At 38.5% G+C, this 18,892-nt stretch overlaps 1 protein-coding gene across 14 annotated transcripts in view; it reads right to left on the bottom strand.

Annotated features, from left to right (window-relative positions):
- Window positions 1-17,086, bottom strand: part of CCDC14 (coiled-coil domain containing 14) — a 72,409-nt gene extending 55,323 nt beyond the window's left edge. For 11 of the 14 annotated variants that reach the window (XM_065539125.1, XM_015446341.3, XM_045385528.3 and 8 more), the window contains exons 1-5: window positions 16,852-17,086; window positions 12,481-12,536; window positions 12,094-12,166; window positions 11,785-11,854; window positions 11,577-11,699 (exon numbers count right to left, since the gene is read on the bottom strand). In XM_065539125.1, the coding sequence (XP_065395197.1) occupies window positions 11,577-11,699; window positions 11,785-11,854; window positions 12,094-12,166; window positions 12,481-12,536; window positions 16,852-17,025 (496 nt within the window). In that variant the 5' untranslated portion in view covers window positions 17,026-17,086. The remainder of the gene's footprint in view (window positions 1-11,576; window positions 11,700-11,784; window positions 11,855-12,093; window positions 12,167-12,480; window positions 12,537-16,851) is intronic. The other 3 variants (XM_074033277.1, XM_005547949.5, XM_065539124.2) reach the window with 2 other exon arrangements.
- Window positions 17,087-18,892: the final 1,806 nt, after the last annotated feature.

The raw sequence follows: 18,892 nt of genomic DNA, 5'->3' as shown, positions 1-18,892 counted from the left end.
GGGCGCATAGTGTTCAATCACATTTAGAGAAGTCCTCAAACAGGTAAAAGTCACAAATGGAAATAAAAGTCAGGAAAATGGTTACACAGGGATGAGGGTCTAGGTGATGGTGAGGGTACTGACAGGGAGGGAGCCCTGCAGGGTGCTAAAAATTTTCTATATCTTGATCTAGGTGGTGGCTACAGGGGTGTATACATATGCAAAAGTTTATTGAGATTTATGTACCTTAAAATTAGTTACGAAAAGTATTCCTTATTTTTTAAAAAAACAAAATAATTAAAAATTTAAAACTAGAGAATCCTTCAAATATACAGTTTATTGAAAATAAAAACATTACTAAAAGCATAAAACTTCCATGTAAAAGCAAAAACAGAAAAAGTTAAAGGCAGATTAAATACTATAACCGGTGAAAATAGAAAAAAAAATTAAAGAAAAATACTTAATATTTGACTATGAAAATGGCTGAAGATATCAGATGCTTTCCTTTTGACTTGGGGTATGTTTCCTTTTGAGATGATCTATTCCTATGAATGTACTTTCCAGACCTAAATACAAGCTTTAACACTTATTAGCTGAGTAACCTTGGGCAAATTAACTTCTCTTGACCTCTTTTTCTTCATCAGAAAAATTGTAATAATGCCTATTTTATAAGATTATTGTGAGATGTAAATGAAGTAACACTTGTAAATTTCTTAAATCAATATCTAGCACACAGTAAAAACTCAATGTTAAATATCACCAAATAGCTGCACTCTTACAATAGACAAGCAAATATATCATATTCATAAATCATGCTATCTGATGTCAGTAATAAACCTCTGAACATGTCCCCTCTGAGATTATTAAAATCAAGAGTAATAAGAGTTACCTTCACTATCTGAACAGATCAGCTCAAACAAAACTGGTTAATAAACTTCTATAAAGCAAATACTATTTCTTACTGGAAATACAATTTTATAATAAGTCAAATGGAAAAGCCCTCTAAAATATTTTAACTTTGAAATCTAAAATGATAGAGGGCGAGATCATAGCCCATGACCATCTAGCATACCACAAGTCCTTTCCTCTTGATTCCTGGGTCTTTTCTTCTGCTCTTGGATTTCCTCTGGTCCTTAAGAATTGGCTAGTTTGAGGAATTCTCAGATTTCACACACAGGTCACAGCATCAGGCTCTCATTTACTTTCTTTTCAAGGCATGGTTTTCACGGTCTCTAATAAAGCTGAGCTACATTATGCCTCAGCCAGCAGATGTCATCAACTAACATAAATTAATAAATTCCAAACCTATTTCTTAAAAATCAAAGCCTTAGAACTAAAATGACTTCTTTTGCTCCTTTATAAACTCAAGTCCACACAAAATTCTACTGATAATGTTGAGTAACTTTACTTAACAATATGAAGTCTTAAAGCAAACAATCCAAGTTAGAAACCGTAAGGGAAAGACTGCAGTTATATGACTACTACACAATTTTAAAATAAAACTAATGACCAAATGAGTCTGTTATTACGCCAATACAAATGAAGTATATTTTCTTGCTCTTGTTAATTACACCAACACACTCTACATGAAAATTTTAGCTATTGGTGTGGTAATATGTTTAAGTGATATCAGGTGATAACTAAAATTCACGAAAGGAATGTATTCATTTACTCAGTCCACAAAACTTTTTTAGTCCCTGAAGTCTAGCTGCTGTGCAAGCACTGTCTGACAGGAAGTTATTCCTGCCACTCGAATATAGAACACACATCCAGTGCAGGTAAGAGCCACTGGATGCCTACTATCAATTGAAAGATGTGAGAACACCTGGCCTTTATGAGGTGCAATCAATGCTCAAAGGATTTTTGCCTGTGGTTGGTTTAGTTCCCCAAGATGAAGACAGCAATATATATTACTAAAAGCAAAATCATCAAAGTATTCAACACAGTTATCATATGTAAAAGCTCCTTATTTAAAAAATACGTATTTTATTTAATGCCAGAGCACTCTCAAAAAAGCTCAATACAATTCTGGAAGGGTTTCTCTGCCTCCTTACTCCCAGAATGCATCATGGTGTGCTTACCTAACTCCATAGGCATTCAATGATTGGGTAGGTCTCAGATAGAAAGTACATGAGGGGGCCATTCCCCAGAAGACAGTTAACACAAAATAGCAAGATAATGTGTGTTAAAAGTAAAATAATACATGGATACTAGTTAACATACTGTAATAGACTGCTTAAAGTTCTTTATGATTACCTCATTTGGAGAGAGATGGTAAACAGAACAAGTGATGAGCTTGGATTTTGTGTATTGTTGAGCATTGTGGTAACAGAGCAAAATCTTGTATTATTGGTTAACAGCTGCCAACCACATACACACACACAATTAGGAACTAATTTCTAATATTGCAACCCTAAAGAAGATTGTCCTGTGGAACTAGGTCCTTCCTTCAGATTAAGAAAATATGGGAGAAACAACAATAGGAATATTGCACCCTGATCACAGGCCAGAACTGCTGATTCGGCTGTAATCCAAATAAGAATTTAATGCTATGGACTCAGAAAGCCAGAAACTTCCATCTGCCAATCCAAATCCACCTCTACTGGTCTTTCACCCTGCTCTCCCTGGAATGCTGATCTATATGGGCTGCAAAGAGACAGTCCTTCAATATGTCTTGCTGTATATACCAAAAAAGCAAGGCTTTGACCTGAACTCCTTACCTGGGCCACTTCTCAGGGTTGTGTTTGCAGTGAGCAACCTTGAAGGATGAGGTAAGGTTTCCCTCTGGGACAAGCACAGGTTTGATTACTGCTTACTATCAAAGTGACCGATTCCCCAAGCTCAGTGTTCCTCAGCTGCAACCTAAACCTGTGCATCCATATGGGTCCACCGTATCACCTCAACGGGAACTAGGGTGAATAAGAACCAACACAATATGCTGATGCACATACTGCTGCCTGTGCTGTGAGTAATAAAGTCCTTCGTCTCTGATCCAGTAGTCTTGTCTTCTGCTAGCATCCATGACACAGTAAGACTAGCTTACTAGCTTGTAAAAGTCAAATCCCAGACCTGATATACATCAGTAGGGCTTCAGTTGGGTTCAATCCAATGGGAGTCTTGGCATATCAAGGAAAGGAAGAAGCATGAAGTCAGGATATACACTTATTCCTGCTCCCCTTCTATGAGGCCACCTTGGGCTGACTTCGTCCTTTCAATGAAGCTCACTGCTCTTCTCAAGGTAGCATAGTCTACAAACAGTATCTCTTTCTAGATTCAGTAATCTTTCTCTCTCCTAATCCCTTATGGTCTAGAGATGGTAACAGCTCTGCTGCTGCTGCTGCTAGCACTAGGCTCGTGCGACCTAGTAGGCAAAACCTGTGGTTTTCCTATACCCTACTCATATCTTTATGAGTCCCTTTGTAAATAAACATAAACCCTCCTCGAATTACCTCAACTTGAGTGCTGCCATCTGTTTCTTGTTGGAATTCTGACTGACAGAAGCAGTTAAGTCAGGGTCCAATAAGCTGATACTGTGACACCCATTGTCAGTCACATACATTGCAAATAATAGTTGCTTGAGGAAAGGTGCCCTGGATAAGAAATAACCTGCCTACAGACAAAAAGGAGACTGCTACCACTCCTTTCTTTCTCAATTGCGCCCCAATAAAAAGACCTCTGCTTTAAGAGTTAAGGCCAGGGTTTAGCACTCTTTTTCTTAAAAGGTCAAATAAATATTTTAGGTTCAGCAGGCCAGATGATCTCTGTCACAACTAGTCAACTCTGCCACTGCAGGACAAAAACAGCTAATAAAAACACATTAATAAATTAGCTCGGCTGCATTCTAGTAAAATCTTATTTACAAAATAAAATAACTAAACATTACTTTAAAAACTGGCTGTAATGTGCTGAGCTTAGACCAATGCTATCCAATAGAAATATAATGCAAACCATATATGTAACTTAAAATTTCCAGTAACTGCGGCAGAGCAAGATGGCCGAATAGGAACAGCTCCAGTCTCCAGCTCCCAGCGCAAGCGACACAGAAGACAGGTGATTTCTGCATTTTCAACTGAGGTACTGGGTTGATCTCACTAGGGAGTGCCGGACAATCGGTGCTGGTCAGCTGCTGCAGCCCGACCAGCAAGAGCCTCACCTGCGAAGCGCAAGGCGGAAGGGAATCCCTTTTCCTAGCCAGAGGAACTGAGACACACAACACCTGGAAAATTGGGTAACTCCCACCCCAATACTGTGCTTTACCAAGGGTCTTAGCAAACGGGCACACCAGGAGATTATATCCCACACCTGGCCGGGAGGGTCCCACGCCCACGGAGCCTCCCTCATTGCTAGCACAGCAGTCTGCGATCTAATGGCAAGGCAGCAGCCAGGCTGGGGGAGGGGTGCCCGCCATTGCTGAGGCTTAAGTAGGTAAACAAAGCCGCTGGGAAGCTCGAACTGAGTGGAGCTCACAGCAGCTCAAGGAGGCCTGCCCGTCTCTGTAGACTCCACCTCTGGGGACAGGGCACAGCTAAACAACAACAACAACAACAACAACAACAACAAAAAGCAGCAGAAACCTCTGCAGATGCAAACGACTCTGTCTGACAGCTTTGAAGAGAGCAGTGGATCTCCCAACACGGAGGCTGAGATCTGAGAACAGACAGACTGCCTGCTCAAGTGGGTCCCTGACCCCTGAGTAGCCTAACTGGGAGACATCCTCCACTAGGGGCAGACCGACACCCCACACCTCAAACGGTGGAGTACACCCCTGAGAGGAAGCTTCCAAAGCAAGAATCAGACAGGTACACTCGCTGTTCAGCAATATTCTATCTTCTGCAGCCTCTGCTGCTGATATCCAGGCAAACAGGGTCTGGAGTGGACCTCAAGCAATCTCCAACAGACCTACAGCTGAGGGTCCTGACTATTAGAAGGAAAACTAACAAACAGGAAGGACACCCACACCAAAACCCCATCAGTACGTCACCATCATCAAAGACCAGAGGCAGATAAAAACCACAAAGATGGGGAAAAAGCAGGGCAGAAAAGCTGGAAATTCAAAAAATAAGAGCGCATCTCCCCCTGCAAAGGAACGCAGCTCATCGCCAGCAACGGATCAAAGCTGGACGGAGAATGACTTTGACAAGATGAGAGAAGAAGGCTTCAGTCCATCAAACTTCTCAGAGCTAAAGGAGGAATTACGTACCCAGTGCAAAGAAACTAAAAATCTTGAAAAAAGAGTGGAAGAATTGATAACTAGAATAATTAATGCAGAGAAGGCCATAAATGAACTGACAGAGATGAAAACCATGACACGAGAAATACGTGACAAATGCACAAGTTTCAGTAACCGACTTGATCAACTGGAAGAAAGAGTATCAGCAATTGAGGATCAAATAAATGAAATGAAGCGAGAAGAGAAATCTAAAGAAAAAAGAAGAAAAAGAAATGAACAAGGCCTGCAAGAAGTATGGGATTAGGTAAAAAGACCAAATCTACGTCTGATTGGGGTGCCTGAAAGTGAGGGGGAAAATGGAACCAAGTTGGAAAACACTCTTCAGGATATCATCCAGGAGAACTTCCCCAACCTAGTAGGGCAGGCCAACATTCAAATTCAGGAAATACAGAGAACGCCACAAAGATACTCCTCGAGAAGAGCAACTCCAAGACACATAATTGCCAGATTCACCAAAGTTGAAATGGAGGAAAAAATCTTAAGGGCAGCCAGAGAGAAAGGTCAGGTTACCCACAAAGGGAAGCCCATCAGACTAATAGCAGATCTCTCGGCAGAAACTCTACAAGCCAGAAGAGAGTGGGGCCCAATATTCAACATTCTTAAAGAAAAGAATTTTAAACCCAGAATTTCATATCCAGCCAAACTAAGTTTCATAAGTGAAGGAGAAATAAAATCCTTTCCAGATAAGCAAATGCTTAGAGATTTTGTCACCACCAGGCCTGCCTCACAAGAGGCCCTGAAGGAAGCACTAAACATGGAAAGGAACAACTGGTACCAGCCATTGCAAAAACATGCCAAAATGTAAAGACCATCAAGGCTAGGAAGAAACTGCATCAACTAACGAGCAAAATAACCAGTTAATATAATGGCAGGATCAAGTTCACACATAACAATACTAACCTTAATTGTAAATGGGCTAAATGGTCCAATTAAAAGACACAGACTGGCAAACTGGATAAAGAGTCAAGACCCATCAGTTTACTGTATTCAGGAGACCCATCTCACATGCAGAGACATACATAGGCTCAAAATAAAGGGATGGAGGAAGATCTACCAAGCAAATGGAGAACAAAAAAAAGCAGGGGTTGCAATACTAGTCTCTGATAAAACAGACTTTAAACCATCAAAGATCAAAAGAGACAAAGAAGGCCATTACATAATGGTAAAGGGATCAATTCAACAGGAAGAGCTAATGATCCTAAATATATATGCACCCAACACAGGAGCACCCAGATTCATAAAGCAAGTCCTTAGAGACTTACAAAGAGACTTAGACTCCCATACAATAATAATGGGAGATTTCAACACCCCACTGTCAACATTAGACAGATCAATGAGACAGAAAGTTAACAAGGATATCCAGGAATTGAACTCATCTCTGCAGCAAGCGGACCTAATAGACATCTACAGAACTCTCCACCCCAAATCAACAGAATATACATTCTTCTCAGCACCACATCACACTTATTCCAAAATTGACCACATAATTGGAAGTAAAGCACTCCTCAGCAAATGTACAAGAACAGAAATTATAACAAACTGTCTCTCAGACCACAGTGCAATCAAACTAGAACTCAGGACTAAGAAACTCAATCAAAACCGCTCAACTACATGGAAACTGAATAACCTGCTCCTGAATGACTACTGGGTACATAACGAAATGAAGGCAGAAATAAAGATGTTCTTTGAAACCAATGAGAACAAAGATACAACATACCAGAATCTCTGGGACACATTTAAAGCAGTGTGTAGAGGGAAATTTATAGCGCTAAATGCCCACAAGAGACAGCTGGAAAGATCTAAAATTGACACTGTAACATCACAATTAAAAGAACTAGAGAAGCAAGAGCAAACACATTCAAAAGCTAGCAGAAGGCAAGAAATAACTAAGATCAGAGCAGAACTGAAGGAGATAGAGACACAAAAAACCCTCCAAAAAATCAATGAATCCAGGAGTTTTTTGAAAAGATCAACAAAATTGATAGACCGCTAGCAAGACTAATAAAGAAGAAAAGAGAGAAGAATCAAATAGACGCAATAAAAAATGATAAAGAGGATATCACCACTCACCCCACAGAAATACAAACTACCATCAGAGAATACTATAAACACCTCTACGCAAATAAACTAGAAAATCTAGAAGAAATGGATAATTTCCTGGACACTTACACTCTCCCAAGACTAAACCAGGAAGAAGCTGAATCCCTGAATAGACCAACAGCAGGCTCTGAAATTGAGGCAACAATTAATAGCCTACCAACCAAAAAAAGTCCAGGACCAGATGGATTCACAGTTGAATTCTACCAGAGGTACAAGGAGGAGCTGGTGCCATTCCTTCTGAAACTATTCCAATCAACAGAAAAAGAGGGAATCCTCCCTAACTCATTTTATGAGGCCAACATCATCCTGATACCAAAGCCTGGCAGAGACACAACAAAAAAAGAAAATTTTAGACCAATATCCCTGATGAACATCGATGCAAAAATCCTCAATAAAATACTGGCAAACCAGATCCAGCAGCACATCAAAAAGCTTATCCACCATGATCAAGGGGGCTTCACCCCTGGGATGCAAGGCTGGTTCAACATATGCAAATCAATAAACGTAATCCAGCATATAAACAGAACCAAAGACAAAAACCACATGATTATCTCAATAGATGCAGAAAAGGCCTTTGACAAAATTCAACAGCCCTTCATGCTAAAAATGCTCAATAAATTCGGTATTGATGGAACGTATCTCAGAATCATAAGAGCTATTTATGACAAACCCACAGCCAATATCATACTGAATGGGCAAAAACTGGAAAAATTCCCTTTGAAAACTGGCACAAGACAGGGATGCCCTCTCTCACCACTCCTATTCAACACAGTGTTGGAAGTTCTGGCTAGGGCAATCAGGCAAGAGAAAGAAATCAAGGGTATTCAGTTAGGAAAAGAAGAAGTCAAATTGTCCCTGTTTGCAGATGACATGATTCTATATTTAGAAAACCCCATCATCTCAGCCCAAAATCTCCTTAAGCTGATAAGCAACTTCAGCAAAGTCTCAGGATACAAAAGTAATGTGCAAAAATCACAAGCATTCTTATACATCAGCAACAGACAAACAGAGACCCAAATCATGAATGAACTTCCATTCACAATTGCTTCAAAGAGAATAAAATACCTAGAAATCCAACTTACAAGGGATGTAAAGGACCTCTTCAAAGAGAACTACAAACCACTGCTCAGTGAAATAAAAGAGGACACAAACAAATGGAAGAACATACCATGCTCATGGATAGGAAGAATCAATATCGTGAAAATGGCCATACTGCCCAAGGTAATTTAGAGATTCAATGCCATCCCCATCAAGCTACCAATGAGTTTCTTCACAGAATTGGAAAAAACTGCTTTAAAGTTCAAATGGAACCAAAAAAGAGCCCGTATTGCCAAGACAATCCTAAGTCAAAAGAACAAAGCTGGAGGCATATGCTACCTGACTTCAAACTATACTACAAGGCTACAGTAACCAAAACAGCATGGTACTGGTACCAAAACAGAGATCTAGACCAATGGAACAGAACAGAGTCCTCAGAAATAATACCACACATCTACAGCCATCTGATCTTTGACAAACCTGAGAAAAACAAGAAATGGGGAAAGGATTCCCTATTTAATAAATGGTGCTGGGAAAACTGGCTAGCCGTTAAGTACAAAGCTGAAACTGGATCCTTTCCTTACTCCTTATACAAAAATTAATTTAAGATGGATTAGAGACTTAAATGTTAGACCTAAAACCATAAAAACCCTAGAAGAAAACCTAGGTAATACCATTCAGGACATAGGCATGGGCAAGGACTTCATGTCTAAAACACCAAAAGCAACGGCAACAAAAGCCAAAATTGACAAATGGGATCTAATTAAACTGAAGAGCTTCTGCACAGCAAAAGAAACTACCATCAGAGTGAACAGGCAACCTACAGAAGGGGAGAAAATTTTTGCAATCTACTCATCTGACAAAGGGCTAATATCCAGAACCTACAAAGAACTCAAACAAATTTACAAGAAAAAAACAAACCACCCCATCAAAAAGTGGGCAAAGGATATGAACAGACATTTCTCAAAAGAAGACATTCATACAGCCAATAGACACATGAAAAAATGCTCATCATCACTGGCCATCAGAGAAATGCAAATCAAAACCACAATGAGATACCATCTCACACCAGTTAGAATGGCAATCATTAAAAAGTCAGGAAACAACAGGTGCTGGAGAGGATGTGGAGAAATAGGAACACTTTTACACTGTTGGTGGGATTGTAAACTAGTTCAACCACTGTGGAAAACAGGATGGCGATTCCTCAAGGATCTAGAAGTAGAAGTACCATATGACCCAGCCATCCCATTACTGGGTATATACCCAAAGGATTATAAATCATGCTGCTATAAAGACACATGCACACGAATGTTTATTGCGGCACTATTCACAATAGCAAAGACTTGGAATCAACCCAAATGTCCATCAGTGACAGACTGGATTAAGAAAATGTGGCACATATACACCATGGAATACTATGCAGCCATAAAAAAGGACGAGTTTGTGTCCTTTGTAGGGACATGGATGCAGCTGGAAACCATCATTCTCAGCAAACTATCGCAAGAACAGAAAACCAAACACCGCATGTTCTCACTCATAGGTGGGAACTGAACAATGAGATCATTTGGACTTGGGAAGGGGAACATCACACACTGGGGCCTATCATGGGGAGGGGGGAGGGGGGAGGGACTGCACTGGGAGTTATACCTGATGTAAATGACGAGTTGATGGGTGCAGCACACCAACATGGCACAAGTATACATATGTAACAAACCTGCACGTTATGCACATGTACCCTAGAACTTAAAGTATAATAATAATAATAAAAAAAATTACAGAAGAAAAGGAAAAAAAAAGATAGATGATTGATTGACTGATTGATAGAATAAAAGAATAGAACCAAAATACAAAAAAAAAAAGTTTCCAGTAACTACATAAAATAGGTAAAATTACTTTTCATATTTATTTAAATCAATATATCCAAAATATTAACATGTCAGTGTATAATAACCGAAATTTTGTATTAAATCTTCTAAATCTAGCATATATTTTACATAAAGCACAATCTGGATGCTAAATTCTCATCAGAAATACTTGGTCTATATTCAGATTTAATAAAATTTACACTTGAAAAGGTAGGTTCACATGCCCAAGTTATTCCAAACATACTTAAAAGTTTTATAATAACTGGATCAATTACAGTTTTCAAATTTAATTGTAAATTAATTTAAATTAAATAACATTAAAAATTCAATTCCTTGGTCGTACTAGTCATATTTCAAGTGCTGAATAGCCACATGTGGCCAGTGGCTACCATCTTGAATAGTACAGGTCATGATAATATAAGGCTATTGTTACTGGCTTCCAAGATGAGTTACGTTTCCCCTGCCTTAGTTCTCTACCTTGGGACTATCTGAAACATCAACCTCTAGTCCCACAAATGCTCTACTGACACTTTCTCAGCCTCCTTGCCTAAATCCTGATCTCTTAATATATAGGGATACTGCCTTATAAGACTTTCTAAACTTCATTCCTTGGCCAAGCTGAATCTAAGCATGCCCTACAGTGCTGACATTTCTGGCCCACCTGAACTATAGAACTGGCTAGTCTAATTCTCGTCCATCTGAATTCCCATTGTGGACTTTTTCATCTTCATTATGGGCTATCTTGTTCTCTAGGCCTCCAAGGGACAACATAACCAAAACTTTCTTGTTCTAAACTAGGAAAAGTTAGCTGTGAGGATGTAAAGTACCCTTGGCTATATTCACCATCAATCAGCAGCAGGCTCTCTTTCCTTATTGATCCAATTTTACCTCCTTATGTACCATGTATCCTAACTGTGAAGCTTGACAAGTTCGGCTTGACTAACTTAGGACATATATATATATATATACACACACACATACACACACACACATATAAATATAATAATCTTAAAGCAACTACTAGAAGTATATACCTGAAATACAACCAATTTATGATTATCTATGAAAACAAGTGGCAGGGAAAATTAAGATAACTCTATATACTTCGCAAATGTCATTCTGAGTTTGAACTTTTTCTCCTACAAAACTCAGACAGTCTCTTTTTCTACTTTTCTTCTTGAGAAAATGATAGCAAGCAAAGTGGACTACTCAGTGATTAGAAGCTGAATACAGAAAGGCATAAGCACACATAAACCTAACCAATACTGATTATTAAAATGAAAGTCAATGCATAATCCTGATAATTAATCAAAATACCCACAGTTAAGGATTATCTTCAAATAACTAAGAGAAAAAAGGCTTACATGTTTCTTTCTGGACTACCAAAGGAATAGTCTGTTTTTCACGTCTTTTCTTTTTTGATCCATATCTTTTGCTTTCTAAAGGTCTAGAATTAGATCTGTTTTCTAAATATGCTGTTTCTGAACCTATTAATAAAACAAAAATGTGTTAACATCAAAAGAATGACTTAATTGAGATAAGGTGTTCAGCAAAGAATTTTAAAAAATAAACCTGAATCTTCATTTCTCAAAATGTCCCTCAGCAAAGAAGCACAACCATCAAGCCCGTGTACAGTTTCCGCCTGTAAGGAATAAAGTCATTTAGAATACACTTGTATATAACTGTTAGTGTAGGAAAAAATATATATTATGTAGTTTTAAAATTTGTTTATTTACAATTTATTATTGGTAGAAAAGATGCTTTAAAGCAACAGACTTCATACTTCCTTACAGCAATTAATACTTTGCATTTTATTCCTACTTTTTAGCTACTATCTGAAAACTAATTAAAATAGTGTGTATTGTATCTATTCAATCTTACCTGACTTTCTGAATCAGAATGGAGAGAATAGCCAGAATCTGCATTAAAACGTGATATTTTTCTTAAATAGGTCCTGGAAAACAAGCTCATTAATATTTTTACAAATATTTTCCCCAAAATACATTAGTAAGCAGTCATCTTCTTTCCAGCAAAGACAAGAAAGCTTGTCCAACCATGTACAAGATGAATTTATAAACACATTTTGAAGATTAGAAAGACTGTTAAATACTAAAATGATTAACATGGGTAGATATAAAAAGTTGTTCCCCAGAGCTTGTGACAGTAGAGGCCTACCTAATTTTCTGGGGTAGACAACATGTCATCCAGCCCAAAGACCTGAAAAACATCTTGAAATCTGAAGTTGTAAACGTCTTCATAAGTACTTACGCTTTCTTTCCATTTGTTAATTTAGCAGGTCCAGTGTGCCTTCCTGAAGATAACACCTATGACATAATATATTATAGCAGATAAACATTTTTCTGTTATATTTTCAATATGCTATCTTGACAAAATTTAATGTCATTTTTTTCTTTTATTCATCTTCTCAAACTGAAACTCTGTACCCATCAAACAATACCTTGCCATCCCCTCTTCCCCCTGACCCTAACAACTACCAACCTAGCTTCTATGAATTTGACTACTCTAGAAACTTTATATAACTGGAATAATACAATATTTGTCCTTTTGTGACTGGCTTATTTCCCTTAGCATAATGTCTTCAAGCTTCATCTATATTGTAGCACGTGTCAAAATTTTTCTTCCTTTTTGAGGTCAAATAATATTCCATTGTATGTACCATATTATTCACTGTTTTAATTAATGTGATCTATCCTAAAAATCCACAATTACAATTCAATTCATATATTAAATTTCTTTTATGTAAAATGTCAAGCAAACAACACATATATTTGTTCCTTAAGTCTGTTTAAGGTAAAAAGGAAATTGAGATATTATTTTAAACCGGAATTAACTACTACACTAAGTTCAGACTATACTAATCCCAAAATATGTTCTATATTCCCAAATTCTTTGAAACATACAAGTTAATTCAAGATACAGAACAGAGTTTTTAACTCTGCTTCCTTTTATGTACATTCTTTGGAATGCCTGATTAGACCAGCAAGAATTCTGCCCTTTCTCTTTATCTACATCTCATTGTCTTAATCTTACTTTTTAAATTCATATACCACTGTTGTTTTCTTAAATTTTTTTGTTTTAAAAGTGACATAATGGACAACATTTTGTGTAGAAAAAGAGGAAAAAAATAAGCATTTGCTTTTACATGCATCCGGTATCTTGGGAGTTATGCCAGAAACAGTTAATCATGGATGCCTCCGGGGAGGGAAACTGAGTATCTGGGGGACACAGTGAGAAGGGACACTTTCCATGGTATACTATTTTATATCTTAATAACTTTATATCAGATAAATATAATCTCTATTCAAAATAATTTTAAATAGACACAAGAAAGTCCCTGACTCCCTCCTCGTTCCACCCTCCAGATGTAGTCACTGTTGGCAGTTTCATTTACAATTTATCTTGACATATTTACATATTTCATCTCCAGACAGCTTTGAGCAGTAACTACCAAACTTTCTGGAGTTAAATGGCATTCTATTACATGCTTGAATATGCGTTCCATCCTTCTAAGAATGTCACTGAGAATACATTTTTAAAAAACTGGGTTGGTAAGAATTATACTTCTTGAGATAACTTGGAATATGATGGAGGGTCATGAAGCCAGCAGTGAGAACATCACTCCACTGGTCTCTGTGTCACACTCTCAGGGTCTTTCCCTTTGGTATATCTATGTCGATGTCCTGGCTGGAATCATAATAACAAATCCAAGCCATGACACTGTAATACTGTACCCTGGATTGAGTCCAAAAACAACTACCACAATTATTCTTTCAAAAAAAAATGTTTTTTTAAGTACACTGTCTGAGGTACATGTCTGGCATAACGTAAGGTTATATATGGTGTTTCTCCAAAAAATATACACAAGGCTATATTATAGAAAATCTAGTAAAGAAAATTACCCATGATAAAAGCACCTTGAAACAGTAACTATCATATTGGAACAATTCCTTTCATTTTTTTTTGTAGTTTCTATTATGAAATAATAGTACAAAGAAGCCCTATATATGTTTCAGATTCTGTGACCCTGGACGTTTTCCATATTCTCTCTCAATATATATACACAGCATTACTTTCTGCCTGAACCGTTAGAGTTAAGTTGCAGATACAATACTCCTTTACTCCTAAATATTTCCTAAAAACAAGGTCATTCTCTAATATAACCATAGTATAATTATCAAAACCAGGAAATTAACATGGATACAGAATTTTGATCTAATGTTCAGACCTTATTTGCAAGTTGCCAATTATCCCAATACTGCTCTTTACAAAAAAAAAACAAAACAAAAAACAAAAATCCCTCTGGTTCATGCCCAATCCACGCTCACGTTCTGTTTCTATGAGTTTTAACTATTTTAGATACTTTATATAAGTAAAATAATGCAATATTTGTCCTTCTGTGACTAGCTTATTTCACTTAGCATAATGTCTTCAAGGTTCGTCTCTGTTGGTGCATATGACAGTTAGTTCCTTCTTTTTAAAGGCTGAATAATAGTCCATTGCATGTATATACCATATTTTCTTTATCTATTCATCTGTAGATAGACTTTTGGGTTGTTTCCACATTTTGGCTATTGTGAATAGTGCTGCAATGAACACGAGAGTGCAAATATCTCTTCTATATCCTGATTTCAATTCTTTTGGATAAATTCCCAGAAGTAGAATTGCTGGGTGATATAGTTCTATTTTTAATTTGGTGAGGAATCTCCATATTGTTTTCCAAAGCGGCTATAGCATTTTACATTCCCATTGACAGTGTACAAGGGTTCCAATTCTTCCAAATCCTTGCCAATACTTGTTTCTGTTTTTTTAATAAGTCATCCTAACAGGTGTTAGGTGATAGCTCATTGTGGTTTTAATTTGCATTTCCTTCATGATTAGTGACGTTGAGCATCTTTTCATATACCTGTTGGCCATCTGCACATCTTCTTTGGAGAAATGTCTATTCAAATCCTTTTTTCATTTTTTAACCAGGTTATGTGTTGTTCTGCTTTTGAGTTATAGAAATTCCTTATATGTATTTTGGATTATTTATCAGACACATGGCTTGGAAATATTTTCTCCCATTCTGTAGACTGCCTTTTCTCTCCATTAATCATTTCCTGTACTGTGCAGAAGCTTTTCAGTTTGATGTATCCAAGTTCTTCTTATAATTCCCCCGCTCAGCCCTGGAGTTGGTCATTTCTCCAAAAAGCCAGGACTCCTTAGTGGACAGTGGTACTTGGAAACCAAGATCTAGGTACTAGACGTGTTCTTTGCTACCGGGGCTTCCAATCTTTTTTTATATGCATTTTTTACTTAGTCATAATAACTAGATATTTGCAATTTTAAATCCTGTGTTTTCTACTTTTAAATCTTTTTCATATTCAGAAATTTTTAATGGTTGTATAATATTTCCTTCAGTGGAAATAATATAATATGGTCTTGGTTTGCTTCCTATTTTTCACAATCAAGAAAACAAACCTGGAATAAGCCTATTTATTGAAAACAGCCGTTTCATATTTAGGATTAAAAGGAAAATTATTTGGTGAAAGGTTATTAGTAATTTAATAACCCTTGATACAAACTGCAAAGCTGCTCTCCAAAAGGAGTGTCCTAATCACAATACAGGAGAATCAGTTTGCTTTATTTTACACTTACTTCTACTGGGTTATTATCACTAAACTTTTAATTTTGCTATTTGAGAAACATACAAGCATTTCTTAGTAGTCATATCTCCTACCAACAAGTACAAGATAAAACTGCCTTTGTAGAATGACTTAGAGTGCGCTAAGGTCTTTCATTTCCACTTTATCCATACCCTGTGAGTTATCATTATTTCTGTGAGGTGGGAACCTAAACTTCAGAAAAGTTTGTTCAAAGTCATACATCTACTAAGTAAAATGTTTAAAAGAAGAATGGACTCTGGCATCAGCTTTGTGAGTCTGATTCTTGTTTCCACAGCTGTGTAACTGCTAAGTTATTTGAACCCTCCGGCCCTCGATTTCCTCATATATAAAATAGGGATAATAGTACTTACCTCATAAGGATATTGTGACTATGAAATGAGTTATTTTATGTAATACATAACTTAGAGTAGTATCTACCACATAAGTCCTATCTAAATGTTAGCTGCTGTTTATCAAGATGGTGGCAAACTACGAGTTTTTAAGGGAACTAAATGTTGTTGTATGTCTACCAACTGTGTGATCGATGTTTTTACCGGGTTCTCTGATTTAACCTTCTCAATTCTTTGAGACAGGATTTTATGCTTATTTCTGCCTATTTTGCAGCTAAAGAATAGAAAGTTCTGATAAGTAAAAACTAGTAGACTCTCAAACTGCAGGTGACCGAAGCTAGGAAAGCTTAAGTCACTCGAGCCAGCGGCGAAGGCTGGGACTCCAACCCCGGTCTTACCCCAAAGCCGGCGGGCTACGATAATTTAAACAGAAACACATCGAGACCGAGCGGCTGTGTTACGACGGGAAGATTAGGTGTTCCTTGCACCTCTGTCCCAGCACTTTAATGTCGCCTCATTGTCTTTGTCTCTTTTCGAGCATAGTTTTACAAGTCCCTGGCCCGAAAACCCCCCTGTCCCTCGAGCCATCCCCACAGTGGACTCCTCAGGTCCTCAGCCCTCACCTGGCCCGGTCGAGATCCGGACCTGACCATCTCTCGCAGCCTCAGAGAAGCCCAGACCGAAACAAGTGAAGCCTCACGGTAAAAAGAATTAACCGCCGTGGGCTCCCGGACCTTCTTGGCCCGCCCGCCAAGCTTCCGCTTCCGGAAAGGATCCCGCCGAACGCCGCGCTTCATAGTCTGCGACCCGCCTCCACTCCCTTTCTCCTGCTCCAGGCCCAGCTCCTTGGGCGTGCGCAATAGATCCCGCCGGCTTCCAGGCTCGTCACCCACCGGCAGAGGGTAGAAAAAGCCAATAGATGGCGAATGGGGCGGGGCCTAGGCCTGGCCGGGGCGGGGCCGCCAAGAAAAGAGTTAAGCGATGCGGTTCCAGGGCTAGCGGTGGGGGAAACAGGGACGAGAACCCGCCAGCACCAGAGGAAGGGTCAGGGGTAGGAGGCGGATAGGTTTCAGAAGGAATTGCGCGCGACTTTTTGGGTTTTCGCTCTTTATTTTTATTTTGGCATCGTGTGCCTTTTGGATGATTTCGTTCTTGATATTCTATAAAAATAAGACCGCCGGGTTGTTATCTTTGCCTGAGTGTGATGACAATTTCAGAGTTATTCCCTGTGGCCACTGATCTCAGATGTTCGTTAGTTGGGGTTTGGGGTTTACTTGCATGCGTACTTGTCTCCTCTTGTGTTGAGGTAATTACTTTTGATGAAGAATGACACAGCATTCTTAATATTGGCATGTGCACTCAGTTTAATGAAGATTTTAGTCATTGGTTTTTAAGGCATTGGGTTTGGGTTAATGATTTAAATCAAATTGAAGAGAGATAACTCAGTTTATTCCGTTTCAACTGTCACCCAGACAGGAGGGCAGTGGCACAATCTCAGTTCACTGCAATCTCTGCCTCCTGGGTTCCAGCGATTCTCCTGCCTCAGCGTCCCTAGTAGCTGGTATTACAGGTGCAAGCCACCACACGCGGCTAATTTTTGTATTTTTAGTAGAGAAAGGGTTTTGCCACGTTGGCTAGGCTGGTCTCGAACCCTTGACCTCAGGTGATCTGCCCGCCTTGGCCTCCCAAAGTGCTGGAATTACAGTGGTTAGCCACCACGCCCACCCTCATTGCTTTTTAATGGAGAAAAGAGCTACCCTTTAAATGTCTGTTACCATTAATGTCAAAGCCCAGGAACTAAAATATGTCCACCAATATATCACACACTTATCCTGAGTGATTTTAGGAAACGAGTATTTCACAGATTTAGTTTTGAATTAGATCAAACTGTGAAAACTTCTCCTTTCCTTCCCCAGCCCTCTCATAACTTCATAACTTTCTAACATATTCACCTGAAATTCAGGATTTTTTTTTAGTTAAGTTGATTTTTTAAAATTCATCTTGATTTTTCTTGATACATATTTATTTTAGAAAATAGAGATCAGCAGAAAGGAAAAATAACCCATAACCTCATTGCCCATGAGTTATCACTCTGAACAGCTTGGTGCATTCCCTTCAAGATTTTTTCCACCTATGTATATATGTATAAATGTATTACAGCAATATGAAATAATAGGTATTACTTTAACATGAGTATTTTCTCTTAATATCTAATCAATATTGTTTCTCATTAATCTACGATTATAAAATGGCTGCCTGGTGTTCCATGATTCATTTCCCTAGTGTTGGGAATATTATGCCCCCACCCCCTGTTTCATTTTGTTATTTGCTATTATAAATAATGTTGCAGTGAACTGAGATCTGCAAATGAGCTAGACAGAGAGTGGAGAGCAGAGGATTCTAAAGATGTGGAGACAGCATGATGTTGAGAAAGAGAAACCCAGGGAGGCTCTTGCTGCTGAAGTGTGGATGGAAATGTATGTAGGAGGCCGGGCGCGGTGGCTCAAGCCTGTAATCCCAGCACTTTGGGAGGCCGAGACGGGCGGATCACGAGGTCGGGAGATCGAGACCATCCTGGCTAACACGGTGAAACCCCGTCTCTACTAAAAAAATACAAAAAACTAGCCGGGCGAGGTGGTGGGCGCCTGTAGTCCCAGCTACTCG

This window comes from Macaca fascicularis, chromosome 2 (genome assembly GCF_037993035.2).
Source record: "Macaca fascicularis isolate 582-1 chromosome 2, T2T-MFA8v1.1".
NCBI classification, from domain to species: Eukaryota; Metazoa; Chordata; class Mammalia; order Primates; family Cercopithecidae; genus Macaca; species Macaca fascicularis.
The sequence above is the reverse complement of the archived record's forward strand: the minus strand, read 5'-3'. Positions and strand labels throughout refer to the sequence as shown.